The sequence below is a fragment of the Sapajus apella genome, unplaced genomic scaffold (assembly GCF_009761245.1).
Source record: "Sapajus apella isolate SASKATOON/1434 unplaced genomic scaffold, GSC_monkey_1.0 scaffold20, whole genome shotgun sequence".
Lineage (NCBI taxonomy): Eukaryota > Metazoa > Chordata > Mammalia > Primates > Cebidae > Sapajus > Sapajus apella.
The window spans coordinates 13223976-13247440 of NW_022436960.1; the positions used below are offsets into that span (position 1 = coordinate 13223976).

Sequence of the window (23465 nt, forward strand, 5' to 3'; positions counted from 1 at the left end):
CAAAACAAAATGCAAAAATTAGCCAGGCATGGGGGTGTACAGCTGCAGTCCCAGCTACGTGAGAGACTGAGATGGGAGAATCACTTCAGTCCAGGAGCTACGATCGCATGCCACTGCACTCTAGCCCAGGTGATACAACAAGACCCATCTCAAAAAACAAAACAAAAACAAACAAAAGATTTCAAAGTAAACAACATACAAAAGAAATAATGAAACAAGAAAGAAACAAATTTGCTAATGGCAGCTAATACACAGCATCTATTAACTGCCAAATATTGTTTTAATACCTTTACACATTCTATTTATTTTCATTCTTAACTATTAGATACCTATTTTATTACTACCCTTATTTAATAGATGAGAAAATGAAAGTCATTTGCTCAAGATTTCAATAGGTATTAAGTGACAGAGTAAGAATTTGAACTCAGGCAGTGAGACTCTGGTCTGAACTCTAAACCATGAAGCATACGGTATCTGAGAAGTTCAAAAGTAAAAATTAGTTAACAGAATTAAAAACTCTGATGAACTAAACACCACATGAGTTACAGATGAAAATAAAACTAACGAACTAGAAGAAAGATCTAAAGAAATCAGGCAGAATGCAACTCAGAGGCAAAGAGGTGGAAAGCAAGAAACTGAAGACAGAATAAGAGGCTCAAACAAGCATCTATTAAGGGTTACAAAATGCAAGTAAGAGAGGGTGAGAGTCAATATGCTTAACAATAATAGCCAATAATTTTACTGAATTGGGAAGAAATACAACAAATCCTGCTCAGAATAAATAAAAATAAATCCATACCTATTTATCCATTGGATCTAAGTTGAAGAATACCAAAGGTAAAGAAAATCTTAAAAGCAGCCAAAGAGAACAGACAGTCTTTCCACAAGGAACAATAATTAGATGGCAACTTTTCAATAGCAACAACTGAGCTCAAAAGCCAATGGAAAAAAACATTTAAGAACTAGGAGTAAGACCAGGCATAGTAAGTGGTTCACGCCCGTAATCCCAGTATTTTGGGAGGCTGAGGCGGGAGGACTGCTTGAGCTCAGGAGTTTGAGATCAGCAACATAGTGAGACCCCATCTCTAAAAAAAATTTAAAAATAAAAAAATTAGCCAGGTGTGGTGGTGCATGCCTGTAGTCCCAGCTACTTGGGAGGCTAAGGTGGAAGGATGACTTGAGCCCAGGAAGGAAAGGTTACGGTGAGCCAAGATCGCACCACTGCACTCCAGCCTGGATGACAGAGTGAAACTCGGTCTCAAAATGAAAAAAAATAAAATCTCAGTTGGCAGTTACTTTCTCCCATTTTTTTTTTTTTTCCCCTGAGACAGGGTCTTGCTCTATAACCCAAGTTGGAGTGCAGTGGAGTGATCTCAGCTCACTGCCACCTCCACCTCCTGGGTTCAAGTGATTCTCATGCCTCAGCCACCTGAGTAGCTGGGATTACAGGTGTGCACCACCATGCCCAGCTAATTTTTGTATTTTTAGTAGAGACAGGGTTTCACCATGTTGTCCAGGCTGGTCTTGAACTCCTAGTCTCAAGTGATCCACTGGCCTTGGCCTCCTAAAGTGCTCAGATTACAGGTGTAAGCCACCATGCCCGGCCAAATAATTTTTAAATTCAGTTAAATTATCACTTAAAAATGAGTACGAAAATAAAGGCAGTGTTAGAAAAACAAATCAGAGCTTATTGCCAGTAAGAATGAGTCAACGAAATAACTATAAAAGACATAGTTCAGGAATAAAACTCAATTTGTTTCAAAGGATAGGACTACTGGGAAGAAAAAGGAACAACGAAATGAGTAAACTTATGGGTAACTGTAAACAAGAAGTGTCTGTAAAATAATAATGACAATGATTAATTTTGAAAGTCTAAAAAAGGATGGAGTGAAAATACTGATGAATAATAAAGAGGAGGAGTAGCTGGGCATGGTGGCTCACACCTATAATCCCAGCACTTTGGGAGGCCAAGGCAGACAGAAAGCTTTGAGCTCAGGAGTTCAAGAATAACCTGGGCAACCTTGCGAAATCTCATCTCTACAAAAAATACAAAAATTAGCAAGGCATGGGCCAGGCATGGTGGCTCCTACCTGTAATCCCAGAACTTTGAGGGGCTGAGGTAGGTGGATCACCTGAGGTCAGGAGTTGGAGACCAGCCTAGCCAATATGGTAAAACTCTGTCTCTACTAAAAACACAAAAAAATTGGCCGGGCTTGATGGCAGGTGCCTGTAATCCCAGCTACTTGGGAGGCTGAGGCAGGAGAATCACCTGAACCCTGGAGGCAGAGGTTGCAGTGAGCTGAGATCATGCCATTGCACTCCAGCCTGGGCACACACAGTGAGACTCCATCTAAAAAAAAAAAAGCCAGGCATGGTGGCATACGTCTGTAGTCCCAGCTACTTTGGAGGCTGAAAAAGGAGGATCACCTAAGCATGGGAGGTCATCACTACAGTGAGCCACTGATCATGCCACTGAACTTCAGCCTGGATGACAGAGTAAGACCCTGTCTCAAATTTCTGCAAATGTTAAGAATCTTGAAAGATTAACTTCTAAGAGGATGCAACACATCAGCTGTGTTTCCAGGGTGGATATCAGGTCTTACAGATACAGTGTATTAACAAAGAAATGCCAGCAGGAAAAGAAAAATGAAAATGATTATGATGTGTGTTTTCAAGCAGATAAGAGCAGAACACTAAATGAGATTAGATACGTGGGTGTGGGATTTTGCAAGTGCAAAGTCTGACAAACCACCAAATAGATTTGGACAAATCTACTTGCAACCTCATTTTGTTTCTCAGTCACAGGCCTATCATGACCCTCCCCCAACAAGCAGTCTTTCACTGCCACGCTGGATTCTAAATGGAGGCTTTGGTGCTCTACGGCATAGTCCAGGCTAGCTGCTGACCTAGTCTTTAAAGGGATCTATCTATCCTTGATCCTACAGATGGAATTATAAGGATTTTAGAAGTCATCACATTAACATTAAGAATCCAAAATAACAAAAATTACTGCTAAGAAGGATAAAAAAATTGCTTTTCAAATTTCAGGTCAAAATTGGCATTTACATACTACATCAAAGAATTTGAGTACGTATTTGATAGTAACCCATGTGATAACCAAAAATTACTATTTTGTTTTCTAATGAAATGGTCCAATGTTTTCATCTATCTCCTACAGTAAAAAGGCAATAAATACAAGGACTTGAAAAGAGCAGACTGTAAGTAAGATTTGAGTTTGCTTTTGGCTAGCTCTGTTACCTTGTGGTTATGTACTTAGGTCACCAATTTCTTCACCTACAATATGGACTTGACTACCATCTGCTCACTGCACTGAGTTATAATGAAGAATGAATGAACTAATCTAGGTGCAAGTGGAAACTGTTAATGCTTTAAACAGAACTATGAAATGTTTGTTAGAATGGGCCTTAGGAGATGATCTATTATAATGATTTTCAAAAATTTTCTTTTTAAACCTAGAGAACCCTTTGTTCAAAGGAAGTATTTTAAGCAAACAAGGGCAAGCGTCTCCGGGTGAATCACCTGCACTCGTCTCTCTCTCTGCCCACTGTTGTGATGGCTTCTAAAAGGGGTTTCCAGAGCCCACAGGACTCCAAGGAACACAACATAAAATCCACTGATTTAGCCCAACCCCTGGTTTTACAGATGGGGAAATGGGCCTAGAGAGCAGAAGCATATGTCTTAAGCAGGAGTATGGCTGCAAAGCGGATGGACTGTTTACATGTCCAGTAAGACTGAATAGCCCAATATATGGTCAGCGTTTGGTCAATGTCCTTGGAGACCTTGAAAAGCTCTCTGAAGATGATTCCTCTACAAGGTTTGTGAAGGGTGGCTGGTGCCTTACATTTGTTTTCCTCAGTCCCACAGCGCACAGTAGCCTAGGAACGATTCTTGTCTTTACGGAGCCTAAAGCATTGGTGCTGCAAAGCACAAGGAAGGTTTCCACTAAGACCTGAGATGGCTGGAGGAGCAGCCTCCTAGGGGTTGATGATCTGCTCTACAAAGCCTAACAGCATGTGTAACTCTTCTGGAGAGCTGTGCTCACAACCTAAAAGGCAACTTACTTCCTCCCTTCCTTCTTTCGGCCTATCACCATCCTGCTGACTATCCTGTAATAATGTCTCTGTAACAATCCCAAAGCAGAGACAACAGGTCTACGTCAAGTAGAAGGCAAGTTCCATGGGATTAAATGAGTTAGTATAAAAAAGCACTTGGCCAGCATACAGTAAGTACCACACAAGTATTTGCTATATTACTTGTGAGAGGTTTTCTATGGAGGTCAGTCCCTGATGGGAAACTCCAGGTAGCAGCACCTCCTCTCAAGCCAGATGTGCACTTAGTGATTAGCATTGCCAGTGTGCAAAGGGTCTACAGGCACCAAGTCAGGGGTCTCAAGCTTCTTGCCAAGAGTGATGATGCTCATGAGACTCGCTCACATGAGCACAGAAAGGGGTATGCTCTGTCTTCAGTCCACTTGTGCCAGAATGCAGGCAGGCAAGGGTAGTAATATGACCTTGAATCATCTCTATTGTATAAAGGAAATCACTTGTCGGCGTTAGTACTGATAACCATCAATTGTAACAAAGTACATGACGCATGACAGCTAATCCCAATATCTTAGGACCACAGGGCCAGGCAACCAAGTCTACCCAATGACATCTACAAGTATTTTCTTGTGTAAGCCAATTTTATTTTCATCAAAAGACTGAGACAAAGGAGAACAAAAAGAAATGATTTGTTTCAGAATCAAAGTAACAGACATTACAGAAGGAGTACTGCATAGTGATACTGAAAAGCAGAGGAGAGAGAATGTCTTTTGTTTCCTCAAAAAGCCAGTAATTTTGCAGTCAAGCACTTGTCTCGTTTTCTCCCGAAGTGGCAGCACCAACATTTCTGCTTATCCCTGACTATCCACGTTGCCTGTCAGTTGCTAGGCAACTTTAACAGTGATCCAGCATGTGTTGGGTACCCACCTTGCTTCTGACCACCCACAACGCACAACTTTCATAACTGTTCTCATTGGGTTTGCCAATTATACCTAGGCACTATCCTCTTAACCAAGGCTTCTCTTAAACCTCATCTTCCTGCCTGCTTAGCCCTGTGGTAAAATTTAAACACTACATTTGTTATCATGTCCCAATAATTTCCCTAACAACCAGCTGTCCATCAAACATCGGATGATTTTATGGTAGGATCAAAACAGATGGGAGGAAAATCTTATTAAAACCATAAATATCTCTCTATAAAATCAAGCAACCAAGCAAAAGTGGAAATCGGCCGCTAATATAACAGCCTAATCAGTTCAAGTGAACTGTTAAAATTTTGAGTTTCTCTGAATGTATAAGTCTGGTTGACTGTAATTGGCTTGATTAAATAGAATAAATTGTGACCAGTTTAAAAATGAACCACACATTGAGTTTAGAAGTGGCTATATATCTATGAAAAAAAGCTTGTTTTTTTGAGACAGAGTCTCACTGTTTCCCATGCTCGAGTACCATGGTGTCATCACAAGTCACTGCAGCCTCAACCTCCCAAGCTCAAGTTATCCTCCCACCTCAGGCTCCTGAGTAGCTGGGACTATGGGCACATACCACCAAGCCCCAGTTTTTTCTTTTTTTTTTTTGTAGAGACGGTGTTTCATCATGTTGCCCAGGCTGATCTCAAATTCCTGAGCTCAAGTGATCCAATTGCCTTGGCCTCCCAAAGTGCTGGGATTACATGTGTGAGCCACTGCACCCAGCTTGAATATGTCTTTAGGTCATCTATTTTATATGGATGTGTTACACAGGCAAAAAAGATAAAGGCTTTATAAGGTGCTTTCTAAAATCGTAAGAGGCCTAATGATTACGAGAGACATGAAAAAGCAAGCAGTGAACTAATATTAAACACGACATACTGTTTACTAGAAAACAATTGCATGTTTTGTATCAACATCCTTGGGATTCCAAAAATGAGATAAAAACCAAGGGTATAAATGAATTTTCTAAAATTTAAGTGGCAAGGCTAGTAAGTGGCAAGCTCAAATTAGGACTTGGATCGTTGGACTCTATCTCAGGTTATTTCCTCCATAATATGCTGGATGATTGGGTAATATCACCACCTGCGGACCTGGAGTTTCAAAATATTGATGGGTTAAAGCTATTAAACCAAGTAACTAGCAGCAGTGGTTTCTGGATGAGGAGCAGGGTGGCAGGAGAACAGGAATGGGAAGACATACCTTCTTTAAATACCATTTATGTATTGTGTACATTACCTATTTGGAAAAAAAAGTTTTTAAAACGGCACTGATTCAAATATTTTTTGGTCACTAACCATGTGCCATGCAGTGTTAGATGCAAAGGAGAAAAAGATAAGTAAGATCAGGCATGTTGCTCACCTGCAGCTCATGAGACAGGGAAGCAAAGGGACCCACAAAGAAGCAACCAGGTCAGTGCCTACAGAAGCAGTGAGAAAAGATATTCAAAATTAAAAAAAAAAAAAAAAAAAAAAAAAAAAAAAAGAACCAACTAGGAAGATGTAAAAAGATCCAGCAAAAAATGCCATGAAAACACAAAGGGAAAAATAATTATGTCTGCTGAGCTAGAAAAAGTTTCACTTTCTAATTCATTCGAATTAGAACTTGAAAGAAAAGGTATAGTTATTCTAGACAGTACAGAAAAAAATAAAACCCGAGAAGCAGTCTGATGAAAATGAACTGCAGTTAATTTTCTAACCATTAATTCATTTCTAACCATTCATTCAGTTTTCTGAGCCACTGCAGGCCAGGTACTCAACTAGGCACTATATTAGACAGTCTGCCAGAAAGCGTAAACATTAAAGAATAACTATCAAAGATCACAATGAGTATTCTGGTAGGAAATGAAGCATAATTCATTATAAGCTCATTTTCTCTAAAGTAAAAGAAAACTTCTAATGTGATAGTTCAACAAAACAGAAACTTCATTAAAAAAAGGTTTTGGTGCAGATTTTATGATTCTCAGTGATGTGGTAACTATGGCAACTATATACTAAAACATGACCCAGGATCTATGAAAAATGTTTTCAGTCAGAACCTCAATCACAACACATAATGAAAGGAAATGAAAACTGTGATTTATATTTAAAATAATAAAAGGGAAACTTAAAAACTATACTAAGGCTAGCATTTTAATAAGATTCCGATTCCTGACCTTCTGTAGACAGTTTTCACATTTGTGAAATGTCAACTGGATGAAACAAAGTCCAAATGATCAGGAAGTCGACATCCTCTACTTATGATGGTTAGAGACATAACAGGCAATAAGGTATTATGTAGACCCAACAGGAACCATACGAAATGTATTTGCTAAGGGGATAAGATTTTTTAAGATTAGGACATCAGATCTTTTGTGATTCTACTAATCTTTTATAGGATTATTATTTTTAACAACTCTACATACTCAAGCAAATATGGTTCTCCAAAGCAGTCATCTGCAGGGTTGTTCCCTTACTCCAGTACGGCTGCCTCTTTTGGCTCCAAGAAAGTACAGAACTTCACTCCTCAAAGACCTTTGGAGCTGGAGGTTCAGTCTTTTGAGTCTGTACAAGGGTAGTTTTGCTTAATTATAGAAAACAAATCCCAATTTTGAAAACAGTAAGAAATTATTTCCAGCCAAGATTGAAGAATAAGATGGATAAATCAAACTGGGAAAGAAATATCAGTTAAGTCTGTGGAAAGCAGAATCAGAAGATGGCCCCTTGTGCACATGCCTGTATATCCCTTTTTCTTAAGCATGAGCCAGAATTGTGAATATGATGGGGTTTCACTTGCACAATTAGGTTATCAATTAATTGACTAAGTTAGTCAAAAGGGAAATAATCCTGGTGGGCTTGGGTTGGGTCCTTCCTGAGATAGATTCTCCTGCTGGTTTCCAAGAAGTACCCCATGAGGAATGTGGCAGAATACCATGGAGCACCTTGGAGCTGAGAACCCCTGGCTGACAGCCAACAAGCAAGCAGGAACCTCAGACATACAGCCACAAGCAACCGTGAGCTTGAAAGAGGGCCCCAAGCATCAGATGAGATCACAGCTGGATTGACTCCTTGATTTTAGCCTGGTGAGACACTGAGCAGAGGGCCCAGCTAACCCACACCCAGACTCCTGGCCCACAGAAACCATGGGATAGTAAATTTGTATTGTTTAAAGCCCCCTTAGTTTGTGATAATGTATAACATAACAACAGAAAACGAATGCAAGGCTAGAAACAAAGAGTGTCTATTAAGAAACAATACTTGATGTGCCACATCAACTCATTTTAAAGGAACTTGGAAGAGTGGCAAGAAAACTTGAGCAATGGCAATGTTTTTGTCTGAGGCACCTACTTTCAAAAGGTGATCACCTTGAAGGGCAATGCTTTGTTGCATATGCAGCTCTAGGTTATTTTTTAAAGTCTTATTATCATGTCAAAAGTCAAAATTCATATTGCCTATCATTCACTGTGCTTATTGCCCCTGCAATTTTTTTCTGAAGAATTTAATTTTAGTGTACTTAATAAAGAGGAGTTGGTTATTCATTCTAAACCCAAACATTAATATAGATTGGTAATAATAAGGTAGAAAAATATCAAAAGTTTGATTTACGTAGCTTTTGATGCATTTACCTGTGGATAAAATACAATTCTTAAAACCCGGTATGTCTGCTACTTTGTTGACGGAGCACTAGATTTGCTGGGTATTAGCATTTCATTTGGACTAGAACCTACAGTGTACTCTACAATCCTGCCTCACTATTCTAAAGTAAATAAATACATTAAATGAAAGGATATATCATTTGTTTATATACCTGTGAATTTATTCTCAAGGATGATGATGATATCTACCAGAACATAAAATCTGGGGAATACTTAGAAATGTGTAAGGCATTTCTTTTCAGCTTTCACCAGGATTTGGCAGTTAGTATGTGAGGGTCAGGTTATTAAATAACTTATAATGCATGGGACAATCTCGTACAACAAAAAATTATCTTGACCAAAATAACAACAGTGCCCTGTTGAGACACACACTATTTGAATATAAGCTAAAGTTGACTATTTAAAATCACATCTTATTCTAGAAAATCTCAAGGAACAAGCATTTAGAAAAGCACTCAATTATTCCAATCAATTCAAATTTTAACATTCATTGAACTGCTTTCCATAGACCCACCTAAAATAGCCTCAGGCAACCCAGGAGACATCAAAGAAAGGGTAATATCTGAAAGCAGGTAAAAAGGCAAAGTCTGGCCACCCACTACTGCTCTGAACTTACCTACCCTCCCATCTCACTGACTCCAGTAACACTCACTTTGCTGTTTCTCAAACACAACAAGCATATTCCCACTCCCCACCCCGCACAGGAATGCTTTCCTTCAGCTACCCATTTACATGGCTCTTCCTTTACTTCTTTCAGGTCTCTGGATGGATGTCACCACATCAGGAGGCCTTCCCTGGCCTTCTTCTTTAAGGAGCAGTCTCCCTCCCCAACCCCGGCACTCATACCCTACAGGACAGTGGTTGAAGGTGGAGACGCTAGGTTCTTGGGCACCTTGTTTAACCTCTCTGTGCTTCAGTTCTCCCATCTGAAAGGGGATTAATGGATACACTGTAAAACTGCTATGAGGATTGCATGAATTTATACACATACATATATGTAGTGCTTAGAACTGTGCCTGGAACTTTTGGTTAAGAACTACATGTTAGCTCTGAAAATTTAAAAACAACAACCTAAACTAAATTGAAATAAGGCTTTTAACTCATTTCATTCGATAGCAAAACTTGATCTTAACTCATTGGGCAACAAAAGTTGAACTAAGATGACATGAGGCTACCTGTGATCATTGCTTCTAAAATATTTTATTACGGAGTGTTGGTCCAGATACCACTAGGGATATTAACAGACAGTATGAACTACATCTGGTACCAAGAATTTAGAATAAAGGATTGTGCACCTAAATTACCATTCTATTTTTTTCTCTACAGCACTTACCACCATTTGCATATATAAACATACTTCTCTGCTTTTTATGTAACTCCCAGCACCAGAACATAAAGTCAAGATTATACTTTGTGGTTGATTGCATTCTCAGCACCTAGAAAAGTATGTGGTGCACAGTAGGTGCTCAGTAGTTATGTGCTAAATAAATGGTTAAATCTGATACCCAAAATTGAATATATGTAACATTTTTCTTAAGTAAAAGAAAGATTATTTCATGGAAGATGTGTGACCAGTTTCTCTTCAACCCAGGAGAAATGGTTTGAATCCAATTCATTTGTTTGGCAATGGGGCACCTAGTAGGCATGAAAAGCCCATGCAATATGTATTTCCTGTATATTCCTCAATGCCCAGGCATTGATCTACTATACTCCCTTAGAAGTCACAAAGGATTATAGTATCAACAATCGGTACTGACCAAAACTCCAAAACATATATGTACACCAAACTTTTAAGTTCCTCTCCAACAAACAATTCCACCCTGAAGTCCCTGCCACAATAAGCCAATCTGCAATCAAATTCACCATCATTCCACTGTGGTAGGCCAGTTCCATTCCCTGACTTCTATACTGATGTCAGTGACTAATCTCCATCTCCACACCCCAAACTCAGGAATCATCTCTGAGGCCCCTCTCATGTTCCATTATGCAGTCTAGGGAATGCTTTCACAGTTACCACTTCAATCCTAGCCTTCATCAATCTCCACGTCAGGCACCTGGCCAGTCAGCAGGGTATGCTGAACAAGACAGGCATAGACTTGGCCTCACAAAGTCTAGAGAGGAAGCCAGGTAATTACACAAGCAACCACAGCGAACTGGAAAATAACGTTGACAGTGCAGGAATCTAGGGCATTATGGAAGCCATCAGGCTCCAGAAGTGACGTTTCAGCCAAAAGATTGAAAATTAAGGTCTTACTGGGTAAAATCCCACCTATGTAGAATAGTCAAAAAGCATTACAAGTGCAATTAACTAATATGTATACGATGAATTCTTTGGTAAATCTCTTTCATGCAAATGTAAATTCCATAAGAACCTCACCTTAATTACTCAAATATGTATTGCCCACTATCCTTGCCACAGTGAGCAATACATATTTGCTGAGTAATGGGTAGAAATGCCTCAACTCTGCCGCCTTATTCCTCATTGAACGGAGGGAGGGGATAACGCCACCTCATAAGTTCTTGTGGGGACTGAGACTACTATGCAGGTAAAGCACCAGAACTGTCTGCTACATGGTGCTGCTTAATGCAGGTCAGTTCTCTCCCCTCCCCCTTTCTTCTCACTCCCACATGGCAGAAAGGACTTTTTTCCTTTCTGTGCTGGTGAGGGCCTGACATTTTGACAGAGATCCCCCAGGTGACAGGTTCAAGAGCCTGCTAATGGACTCTGAGGTCACTACAGGCTGAGCTACTACTGTGAAGTATTATTATTCACACTCATTACAGTAGATGTTATTTCATGTGCTCACAATGAACTATTCAATTTCTAAGTACCATTACTTAATAATTATAATTAATATTCAGAATTAAACTCCCTTAAGTGGGGAAGAGAAATGTCACTTGATGAACTATTATCACTGCCTGGTGATAGTGCTCTGATTGCAAACCCCTCAACAAAACTTATAATGGGACTTTAGGCAAGGCAAGACTTGTTCAATAGCAGACATGACCATCTCATCTACTTTCACATATAAAAAACCTGGGACTAGGCAAGGTTTAAAGATTCACAAATGTTAAGTAGCTGAGTTCAAACTGGGACTCGGGTCTGCCTAACTCCAAACCCATGCTCTTCCCATCTGAGAGAGGCTTTTTGGAGTATGTTGCATACAGATAGTTTCTCCCTCTCTCCACCCACCAGTATAGCCTGTACCCACAAGCTCTTACCCATGAATGCCACTCTCTCCATGCCTTCTACCTGGGCTGTATATGTCTACTCATATTCTCCCAATGATCCACTCTCCATTCAGTGGCCTGAGCTATCTTCAAAGACACGTATCAAATGACGTCGCTCCACTTTAAGGCACTGAGCAATCCAGCATTCTACCCTCTCTCCAGCTGGGTGCCTTCTACCCACTGTTCTCTGCTCTTCATGCTCACCCTTCATATGGCCAGGACCTTCTTGTCACTCACCTCAGCCTAAACATTACCTACTGAAGGTGGCTCTCTCTAACCCTTCCAAACACATCCCCCCCATTGATTGTTCATAGTCCTTATTGAATATCTTCATGTTTAGTTACTTCCATACTGTCTGGTTCTTCGACCCCACTTTCTGTAAAACAAAAGCTCTATGGAATAGGTTCTCTGTCTCTCTTTCTCTGTGGTATAGACAGTGCCTGACTCAGAGAAAGCAGCTAAGTAACTGCTGACTGGGGAGGAAATCGGTCTTTTTGGGCATTCATCCTTTCCACAAGCAGTTAGTGAAAACATGCAGCGTTTTGAGCTTCACAGAGCATTAGTAGTGTCCTTGAGTACACCAGGGACTGTGTCCCACTGAATTCTCAATTCACAGTGTCTCACACAGAATCTGCAACCAGGGCTCATTAGATTTCCTGAATGACGAAATGTGAGCTTGTTTTATCACCCTGTATCCTCTCTGCCCACTATACCATCAGCTTTCAAAAATACAAGCTGACTATTATGGAGTACTAAAGATAACATGCTCCCTGATCTGCATGAGCTTAGGGTTGGTGGGGTCCAGAGGACTGACATGAAAGTGGGCAACTGGAGAGTAAGAGCAAGTATGTGACCTTGCCATACAAAGTAACGGGCACTTCAAAGCAAGGGTAGTATCACTACAGGGAGGCCAGACATTCCTTAATGGCTGTATGTTTTCAACTGGGCCTTTAAGGAAACAGAATTTGGACTCTTGGGGAGAAGAGGGGAGGTATGCTAAGCAGATGATCACCACCAGCAAAGGTACCACACGGGGTGAGCAAGCAGATGCAGGACACAGGAGAGACAGCCCTGTCTGGAACAGAAGAACTCTGTCTGCAAGAAGCAATGGATGGACTTAGTAGGTAATATGGGATGGTCATACTAGGTTATCACTAGTAATCCTTGTACTGGTATTGAGATTTCACTCTCCCACTTCTAGTTCATTACATTTTATTAAATAATTTGACACAATGAACTTATAATTGTAGAGACCAACGTTTATCAGTCTCTGGGTCGTTACCATGGCTGGCACCTCAAACCTTCACAGTTGCTGTGCAGATGAGTAGTCTGAGGCTCAGACAGGTTAAGAAACTCGTCCAAGGCAAGACTTGTTCAATAGCAGACATGACCATCTCATCTAGTACTGTCTGACAATGCTAAAGCTCATGCTTATTCTCTAAAAGAAGAGACAAAATAGTGAGGTAGGAGCTGTGAGCTCCTCTGGTGGCACATGGATCTAAGGGTCTGGACATGGCGGGATGAGCGGAGACTGAAAGAGGCTCCAGGAGGAGATAGGACCTGAACATGACTCTTAAAAGATGAGTAATAACTGGAGAGACAGAGATAAGGGATGAAAAGATCAGGAGAGGAAACTACATCGGCTGCTGGCTGGATGACTTCAGGGGCAAAGCAGGTTAGCCTGGCTTCTTCTCAAAGTTCCTACTGGGATTAATGGATAAAAATGATGAAAATTGTGTGGCTGGGGCATGACTTCCAAACTGAGGAATCTGTGTATCAGCCTATAAGATGTGGGGAATTCTGAACATGGGACAATGAGGAAAATCTACGTTTTGGAAAGGTGAATGGGCATGGGCAACCAGGATGAGTGGCCTGTGAAGAACATTCATGTGATGAGACAAGAGATAGGAGACCCTTTCAGAACTCCAGGTGATAAGTTTCTGACCTGGTAATTGCAAGGACTGGAAGAGGAAACTTTTGAAACATTTCAAAGATGAATAGGCTTTGATAGCTATTTCCTTTTTTTTTTTTTTCCCATTTATTTATTTTATTGCATTTTAGGTTTTGGTGATAGCTATTTCCAAAGCATCCATGTGCCCACCTCAAGTACAGAATTGGTCTCTTCCTATTCTAATCATTTCTGTGTTTGGCTCCTCACATCAGAGACTGTGAGCATCTAAAAAGCACCATCTAAATTTTCTGTTTTATCCTGAGTGTCTGGCATACACAGGAGGACCTCAGTAAATGTTTGCCAAACACTTGAAGGAACAGTGAAAGAGGACAGTCAGGCTTTAAGCCTTGTAATAAGAGACAGGTGCACAAGGGCAAAGAAGAATGCTGGGAAAAGAAATCTCCATCTAGGCTAGGCATGGTGGCTCATGCCTATAACCCCAGCAGTTTGGGAGGCCGAGGCAGTTAGATCACGAGGTCAGGAGTTCGAGACCAGCCTGACCAACATGGTGAAACCCTGTCTCTATTAAAAATACAAAAATTAGCCGGGCGTGGTGGCATGTACCTGTAATCTCAGCTACTCAGAAGGCTGAGGCAGGAGAATCCTTGAACCCAGGAGGCGGAGGTTGCGGTGAGCCAAGACTGAGCCACTGCACTCCAGCCTGGGCAAGAGCGAGCTCCGTCTCCAAAAAAAAAAAAAAAAAAGATGAGTTCAGTTTGGGAACATTCTTTCTGACAGGTTCAGAAAAGATGACAGACAGAAAAACAAAATGTCCAAACCTAATCAAGGGAGCTGCTTACTGGTAGATGCCACTGATATCAGTAATCTATACTTTCCTTTGTTATGGAAGAGCTGAGAGAGTGGGCTCTATGTATCTTAAGTTGTTATGTAAGCTGCATTTCTCAGAAATCCTTCAATCATATTGGAATGCCCAATGTCCTTTTCCTCTTTTATACAAAAATCAAAGTAAAGCATGACACAATTTCTTTGGAATTAACTAGTCTTTGTAGAAAACAGGCACACTAAAACTGTATGCTGATGAAGAGGGGCATCAGTCAGTAGGGGAGAGGCATGCTCCTATCTTGGTTCCACTGCTTATTACTGCATAACAGGCAGCTTATTAATCACTCTGTGCCTCCTGGTCCTCAGAGGTGTTGTGAGAATTAAATAAGTAAATACACGAGTGTTCACCCAGAACAGTCTGGCATACTGAAATTGCGGAACGATTGTTGTTGCTATTAATCTTTAAATATTTTGGAAAGTAGATATAGCTTTCAGTCTAGTTATTACAGAATAAAACTAGAAGCTACAAATCCATAATGACAAATTTCAAATTCTTACAATAAATTAACTTCAAATAACTATAATTTGCTTAATTTAGTAACAGCCATTTGACATTAAAGCAGATATTCATAGTACAAAACTGACAAATATTAAATGAGTAAACTGACAGTGGATGTTTTTTGACTCAACTTTAGAAAATACATGTTAAAGATATCTCAACCTGTGTTTCCTTTTATGCAGCCTACGGAATCATTCAGATTTTCCCTGAAAACCCTGTGTATTTTCCTACCTCCATGGCCTTTGTCCTCACTAGTTCCTTCTAATCCATCTGGGTTTCTCTCAGGCATATTTCTAGGCCTACTTACAATAGCACCTCTTTACTTAGTTTAGCTGATCTCTCATTTGATCCTGTCTCTGCCCCAATGACGCAATACATTTCTAACAGTGCTTCCACTATGGTCCTTACAAAGGTAAACAACTAGGATATAGCGTCACTTACATGGCAGGGCTCATGCTTCCTGGCTCTGTGTGTTCCCACAGCCAAGTACGCACTGTCATTGAACTGAACTACAAAAACTTTGCCTTTAGAAAAAGATTACTCACAGGGTTACTTTAATCTCCACTTCCCTTAATGCCCTTCAAACAGGATCAATAATACCCATCCAATTTCTGTGAAGCACATCTACCTTTTTATTACACTTTGAGGGAAAACTACACCCAAACAGACACTAAATTAAAATTTTCCAATAAAGTAGAAAGGGACTCAAGATTGCAACATCACATCTTACTAAATCTCCAACCTGCCGGTTTGCCCCATGGATTTTGGACTTTCCAGCCCCCACAACTGCATCAGTCAATTCCTTAAAATAAATCTTTCTCTCTATCCAAGAAGATGTGACTCTTTTGTTTAAAAGTTTGTTCATGAGTGCTGTTCCTTTCTTAAAGAAATAATTCTGCTCTGTGATACTTTAATTAGTTGCTATCGACATTAATTATGTTACTGAATCATGAAGAGATGCCTAATCGTTGGGTTCAGCCTGGGAGTCAGGAACTCAAGTTCTAGTTTTCAAAGGACATAGCAATTTATCTTCCTATAAAAACAGACGTAAAAATGCCAACAGGTAGGTGGTTTCTTATAGTGGTGATAAAAATATTCTAAATTTAGATTATGGCAATGGTTACATAATTCTGTTACTATACTAAAACCATTAAACAGTAGAGACTAAATGGGCAGATTTTATGGTATATAAATTATATCTTAAAGATGTTTCAGAAAAGGGAACAAAAGAGATTTGATGCCTCAGGTTCAATTACCTAAGGAGAAACTAAGAAAAAAAAATTAATTTTAACATTTCATTTTTCTTCTCTATATACCCATACGTCAATTTGCATAACCCCTATTATTGAGGTATTAAATAACAGAAGTAAATGTAAACTTTATGCAAATCTTATAAACATGCAGACTTATAAGCAAAAGTAGGTGATGATCATATACTTTACAAAGGGATTAGTCATGAGATGCCTTTAAATAAGGCTCACATTACACAAACATACTGAAAAGTAATGACAACTCACTAATCACTTTTTAGAAACCCATTCAACATTCAGAGCAAGAATTATGAACACATTAAAAAAAACTTCTCCCATAAGGAATGTAAGGACTATTTACCTTGTGATAAGGAACCAAGCAATTTTACTAAAGTCTGGAGAAGGCCTCATATATGTCTTAATATGCGGCATGGCATTGCTTCGGCCAGAAGTCTCAGCTGACCATTTGCTAGTGACAGAAAAGACGCAAGTCACTAATTACAAACTACTACAAATTGTTCATAATCCTAATATTAGGAAACAGCATGAAAAGAAAAAGCATACTATCTAAAAATCAACTGCAGATACATGACTCTGACCTACTGATATTTTATGAAACTCTGTTCAAATAACGCATGCCCATTTTAGAATTATAAACTTCCCACCTCCCACAAGAAGCACTGTAACCTTTTAGCATATAGCCTTTCCATTTTTGCCATGAACATACATACATGCATATATTAGTTCTGTTGTGCTTTTAACAGCATGTATGCACATATACCCTGGCTTAACTGTGAGCTCCTTAAAGGGAATAATCATGCTCCCATGGTATGTTATGAGTAAAGGCTCAGCAAATGCATGTTGAATGAAACAAAATACAAAATAGGCACAATACAAATAGTATATGAAGAAAATGAATATTGAAAAGCAGGGGCAGAAGTCAGGAATACTTTAGTTAAATGCTGACATTCACAAATGAGTTTGATTTCTGTTTCCAATATTGCAGACTATGGTTCTAACAGGAACCTATATCATGAGGCAACAAGCCTTACTTATAAGAGGATGGTCCCTCCAGATTAACAGATTGTCTGTGGAAAACAGAATCAGGTTTAGGTAGTTACCATCACTGCCCTCATTCAAGTGAATCTAATAATATAATACTGAAAGGAATTCAATATAAAGACATGACCTCTATAAGGAAAAACCTCTCAAGAAAGCACTAAAGAAAAGCTCCAGTCAGGCGTGGTGGCTCACACCTGTAATCCCAACATTTTGGGAGGCTAAGGCAGGAGGATCACCTGAGGTCAGGAGTTTGAGACCAGCCTGACCAACATGGAGAAACCCTGTCTCTACTAAAAATACAAAATTAACTGGGCATGGTGGTGCATGCCTGTAATCCCAGCTATTCAGGAGGCTGAGGCAGGAGAATCGCTTGAACCCAAGAGGCGGAGGTTGCGGTGAGCCGAAGACTGCGGTGAGCCAAGCTCGCAGCACTGCACTCCAGCCTGGGCAACAAGTGCGAAACTCCATCTCAAGAAGAAGAAGAAGAAGAAGAAGAAAGAAGAAGGAAGAAGGAGGAAGGAGGAGGGAGGAGGAGGAAGGGGGGGAGAGGAGGAGGAGGAGGAGGAGAGGAGGAAGCGGCGGCGGCGGCGGCGGCGGCGGCGGCGGAGGAGGAGGAGGAGGAGGAGGAGGAGGAGGAGGAGGAGGAGGAGGAGGAGCTGCTGCTGCTCCAGGAAAACACACTGAATTATAGATAATTCAAAGTAATTCTGCTTTCATTTCTGGCTAACCAGCTCGCCAAACACCTGTTAAGGCAAGCTTGAAACAGACTGGCCTAGCATATGCAGGCTGTAGTATATGAAAAAACAGACTGGCCTAGCACATGCAGGGTGAAGGGCATTCCTTTCACTTGTCCACTTAGCATTTACTGAACTCTGACAGCATGCCAGATACTGTTCTGTATCCTCAGGAGACAATAGCATAGGATCTGCCCTCACCAAGCTTGCAGCCACACGTGATGGTATAGACAGAATAATGATACTTTATATTTTGGAAAAATGGACTAAAATGCTGCTTATGTAAATTCTAAACTACCCAACATGATCTTTTATTTGTCTTTCTTGGCATGCCAATATTTAAATAGAAACCTCACAGCAATAAATTTTCCTCTTTGGTATTAAAAACCTATCCAAAAAAAAATTTCAAAACCTTGTTTTAAATTATTTCCATCACCAACATATGTAGATGAAAGAATATAGCTATATTACATAAAGTTCCTTTAAAAAAAAAAAAAAACAGTGACATAAATAACATTCTAATTCCTAAAGAAGCAATAGCAGCAGTCTAAACCAATTACTTACTGAAAATAGGAATGCAGCCAATTCTGTTTTTCAGCTGTCTGGATGCTATAGGGAAGAGAGCCCCCAGCTTTTAAAAGAAAAATAAAACAATAAAAATTATGAAATAGAATTTGAGGATCCTTCATTAAGAGGAAAATCTACAATAATCAGCAAGAAGGTAACAGGAAAAAACTACTTCCATTACTTTATCTTTATCTTATGGAATAGTTATTTGAAAGAAAATGTCTATACTTGCATTAGGTATGTTCTCTTAATGAGTTTCCTTCTTTAGGTATGATAAATGTTTACCAGTAAACTTTGTACTGGCTGAACAGATTCCGACACACAGAAAATAATGGCTAAAAAACAAATTAAAATTCAGTAAACAGTTCAGTTTGAAAAAGGAATTCTAAAAGCCTTATTCTTGCAAAGAGAACAAAGACAGTTCCAAGTGGAAATGCAACTGAAGTCAATGCTTGCTAATCTTTGAAAGGAAGAAAACTCCATTGTGGATTTATCGGTGACTTTCCAAACACATGCTGGAACTTCACAGTGATCTATATCCAAGGAGATCTATACCCAAACATCACTGACGTATCAAATAGGGAATGTCCTGTCTTCAACTGCAAATAACTAAAAACATTCCATTTCAAAGCCAGTTATAAAACATCTTTGTTAAAAATACCATGTTGTTCCCCATTAAAAGTACACTTTGAATGAATCTAGCCTATTAGAGGCACAAATAGAGGGCCAAAGAAAAATGACCACTGTATCCCAGGGTCTCGGTGAAGTAAGCAATTTTAGTTCTGCCATTCAGAAGCAAAAAAATGGGCAAATACGTCGCAAACGCTAGCGAGATTTTTCTGGCAGATATTTCTTATCGAGCCTGATAAGCAATAAATGAAATAAATTAGTCTAATTCGGTACACTCTGCTTTCGGCCATCAGCAAATGCCAATTACACTTTGCTTTTTCTAGAGGCAACCACTATTTGGGTTTTCAGTTAATACCTCCTGATTACACTATCTGCAGTGCTGCTGAATTCCAAATAAAGGTTTAGGGCCTGGTATGGGTATAAGGGAAATGAAGAACAAGGCTGACAGATACCTACAAAAAATCTTAGGCATTTGCAGATGAAGCCCTTGAAAGAACAGACACATCAACAAAGTTATATCGAAGGTAAAAATTTAAAAATTCCAGACCCTAGATATATCTGTATCAGGCATTTGAAAGGACCATGTGGTACCTCAAACACAGGAAGTGGAGAGAGATGAGAGGAAGGTATGTTAGAGAAGCTCTGAAAAGGGAAGCTGGTTTTATTTGACTATCTTGTCTGGACAACCAACCTGCTGGTTACCTTACTGGTAAAAATGAGAACCAGTGTGTAGAGGGTTTCTGTGAGGATTAACAATACACCCATACTGAGAGGTATCATCTATGGAACACAGAGCTTGATATTGCCTATTTTTATGATCCTTATATAGTTAAGTGAAAACCGTCTCCAAATTTCTAACCAATACTGGTAAAACTTTACCAGGACATTCATGAAATATACATAAAACACAACTGAGACAGTCTCCCCAAGAATTACCAGGATATCCTTCTAAACTGGTCCTCACATTTTCCACAGAAGGATAGATCTAAAAATAAAAGAAAAACAATACAACTTGGAATATACCATGTTGAAGAAAAAGAATGATAATCAGCGTTTAAGAAAATGAAAATCTCAGTTAAAAACACTTTTAAATTTGAAAATATCCTTTAAATTTTAAAATGTTTTCATCTTATAAAAAATAAACTAGTAATTAAACAACAGATATCTGATGAAAAATTATACTTTAATTTGAATATTTTTTCCTTGAAATGTCAAGTTAACATGGAATGAAAAATTAATGATTAATTCACAGGTCTCTAAATAATTAAAATGCTCATAATTCTGCTGGCTATGCTACATCAAATATTTTCTTCCTTGGCTCAACAACCTGAAAGAAAGAATAGAAAAATCACAGGCCAATCTGTGTCTGTAACGGAGCTCCTGAACGAATCAGCAAGCTCTTGGCACTGGATGGTATTGAGGCAATTTGATTACAAATGATGATGCTAATGTACCGCTCTTTCCACACCCCCAGACCCCCCAAAAAAGAATCACAGAATAAAACATCTCTCCATTACAAAGAGGATCAATTTTTAATTCTTCTCCTGTGTAGAGAATAAATTACCTCAATGAGGATGAGCACTTACCAAGTAAAGAGGAACAGAGCTTTTTCCTGGAGTCTTGCTTTCCTTCCCCAGTGTCAGCATGCTCTCTTTAAACTCAGAACATAACCACTTTGATTCATCAGCTCCCAAAGAGCCAATGCTTGAAAACTGGCCTACTACAGGCCAGGACTCTGTGTTAGGTATGGATGAGGCATGGTCTTTCAGAAGCTGGGAAAGAATAAAAGTGAATGCTAAAGTGACTCATATAATCTTAACAGAAATGCTGTAATACCTGAAAACAGTTTTCTGCTCTTGGAATGCCTAATTAACAAGAAAAGCTGAAAATACTAGTGATCAATTTCATGCCCACATATACACATTTTTCTTCTTTGGGAAATATTTTTTTAAAAACTAAAAACATATTTTTAATGGAGGAGATGGACAGATGTTCTCCTTTTGAAAATTCTTTGATTTGTACTAAAAGTAAAAACAGATTTAAGTTTAAAATGCCCATTTCAGTAGAAATGTCAGATAAGCCACCAACTTGTCATATGGAATTAGATTTCTTACTTGAAATCATAATTGTTTAATGCACCTTTGATACTGTGAAATATGTATTTGGTCTTCATCCCTGCTTCCTGGCATTCAACTACTAAAATCCTTGGGATCTCCAATGTGTGTCTTTCTGTATGTTAATGAGACTGATGGTTGGCAGACCCTAGGCAATCTCAGGATTGGGGCTGGTCATGAGAAAGACCAAGGCATGACCAAATGTCATAACACCCCAACCTCCAGAGATAGGAGGGGCTAAATGTTGAGCTGATCACCAATGGCCAGTGATGTAATCAACCAGGCCTGTGTAATGAAGCCTCTATAAAAAACCAGAAGGACAGGGTTGAGGGAGCTTCCTGGCAGCTGAACGCCTGCAGGCTCTCGGAGAGTCGTGGTGCACCCAGAGAGGGCATGAAAGCTCTGTGCCCCTTTCCCATACCTTGCTCTATGCATCTCTTTATCTGTATCCTTCATTATAAATGAGTAAACATTAAGTACATGTTTCCCCAAGTTCAGTGAGTTGCTGTAGCAAATTAATCAAACCCAAAGAGAGGGTCATGGGAACCTCAACTTGAAGCTGGTCAGTCAGAAGTTCTAGAGGCCCAGACTTGCAACTGGTGTCTGAGGGAGAGGGGCAGTCTGTGGGACGGAGTCCTCAATCTGTGGGATCTGAGGCTATCTCTGCAACTGAGTACCCCCGTATTTCTTTTAAAAAAGTATTTTTTCAATTATTTTTTCTCTTTCCTCTATTCCCCCCAACTCCTTCCCTACTTTCTTGTTAGCTCTTTAGAAATGCAATTATAACCTTTTATTCTTCCTTCACCAGTCACTCCCTACAGGGCAAGTTCATCTAACTATGTGCTTAAGAAGCTCCAGAGCAGAACTTTCTCCCATGAGGGGACTGTCTTGAGGGACAGCAGTCAATTTACAACCCAAAGTATGCCCACTACGAATCTCTCCCACCTGGAGAGTTTCCGCCAGCTTTACAACCTAGTTCTGCCCAGAAGAGATCAAATGGACTGCCTGGTAAAGAAGGCAGAAAGTAAGAAAGTATCCACCTGCTTGCTTCCTCCCCTACGTGCCATTCATGCTAGGGCCCCACTTTATAAGTGCCTACTTTCTGCTCCAAGAGCAAAGCAGTACTCCTTTAGACAAGAAGCCTGTGCTTATTCCTCTAAGCTAGCTTTGGAATAAAAAGTCACTTTCTTTATACCAGACCTTGCACTTGCTAATTTGACTCTACCAGCAGGGACCAAATGAACCTGCGTTTCAGTTACATCTCCAGGAAGACAGCATAAGAACTGAAGTGAATTAGAGGACACCCAGCTGGTATCCCCTGCTTAGTCTATGAGGAAAGTCCCACACATATTTGGTCACAGAGGCTTTCTGTGTTGACTGTTGTGGTGTCAGAGCAGGGGAAACAAAGTGAGTTTTTGGCTAACAACACTTAAACAATACCTAGAAGGTCAAACTATTACATATTTTGACTCCTATCATGTGAAAGAGGTTTAACATTCATAATTCACAGTTTAACACCTGAGCTCCAGGTAGCTGTGATGGTCTAAACATAAAAGAAAATATATTTACATACACATACAAGCTAAAGCACTGGAGAAGACTGATCTGCATTTCCTGCTTTGACAATTATGCAAAGCTGCAGAAACAATTCAGAAAATATTTCGAAACTGTATCCACTTAAATATGTACTGGATGCCTACCTAGAGGGTTGGAGAGAGCAGAAAAATAAACTGTAGTTCCTGCCCCAGTGGGGCTCATATTCTGACTGATGTTTTGTATAATTAAATATGTATTATTTTCCTTAACACAGCTTAGGCACTAATATTAACACATACACTTCCCAAAAATCCCAAAGTTTCCATTTCCATCTTGGGTACAGCATACTGTAGGAAACAGGGTTGAACCAACAACTTAACAA

At 39.7% G+C, this 23465-nt stretch overlaps 1 protein-coding gene and 1 long non-coding RNA gene across 5 annotated transcripts in view; both read right to left on the minus strand.

Moving 5' to 3' along the window:
* The window catches only part of TDP1 (tyrosyl-DNA phosphodiesterase 1), a 94507-nt gene that overhangs the window by 42349 nt on the left and 28693 nt on the right, over positions 1-23465 (minus strand). For all 4 annotated transcript variants that reach the window (XM_032287160.1, XM_032287161.1, XM_032287158.1 and 1 more), the window contains exons 10-13: positions 21020-21205; positions 20370-20418; positions 18801-18867; positions 16802-16909 (exon numbers count right to left, since the gene is read on the minus strand). In XM_032287160.1, the coding sequence (XP_032143051.1) occupies positions 16802-16909; positions 18801-18867; positions 20370-20418; positions 21020-21205 (410 nt within the window). The remainder of the gene's footprint in view (positions 1-16801; positions 16910-18800; positions 18868-20369; positions 20419-21019; positions 21206-23465) is intronic.
* Positions 9330-13910, minus strand: LOC116557645. Its single transcript, XR_004271625.1, has 2 exons — positions 11675-13910; positions 9330-11635 (listed from the first exon to the last, which is right to left on the minus strand). It is a non-coding gene; the product is annotated as an uncharacterized LOC116557645 (long non-coding RNA).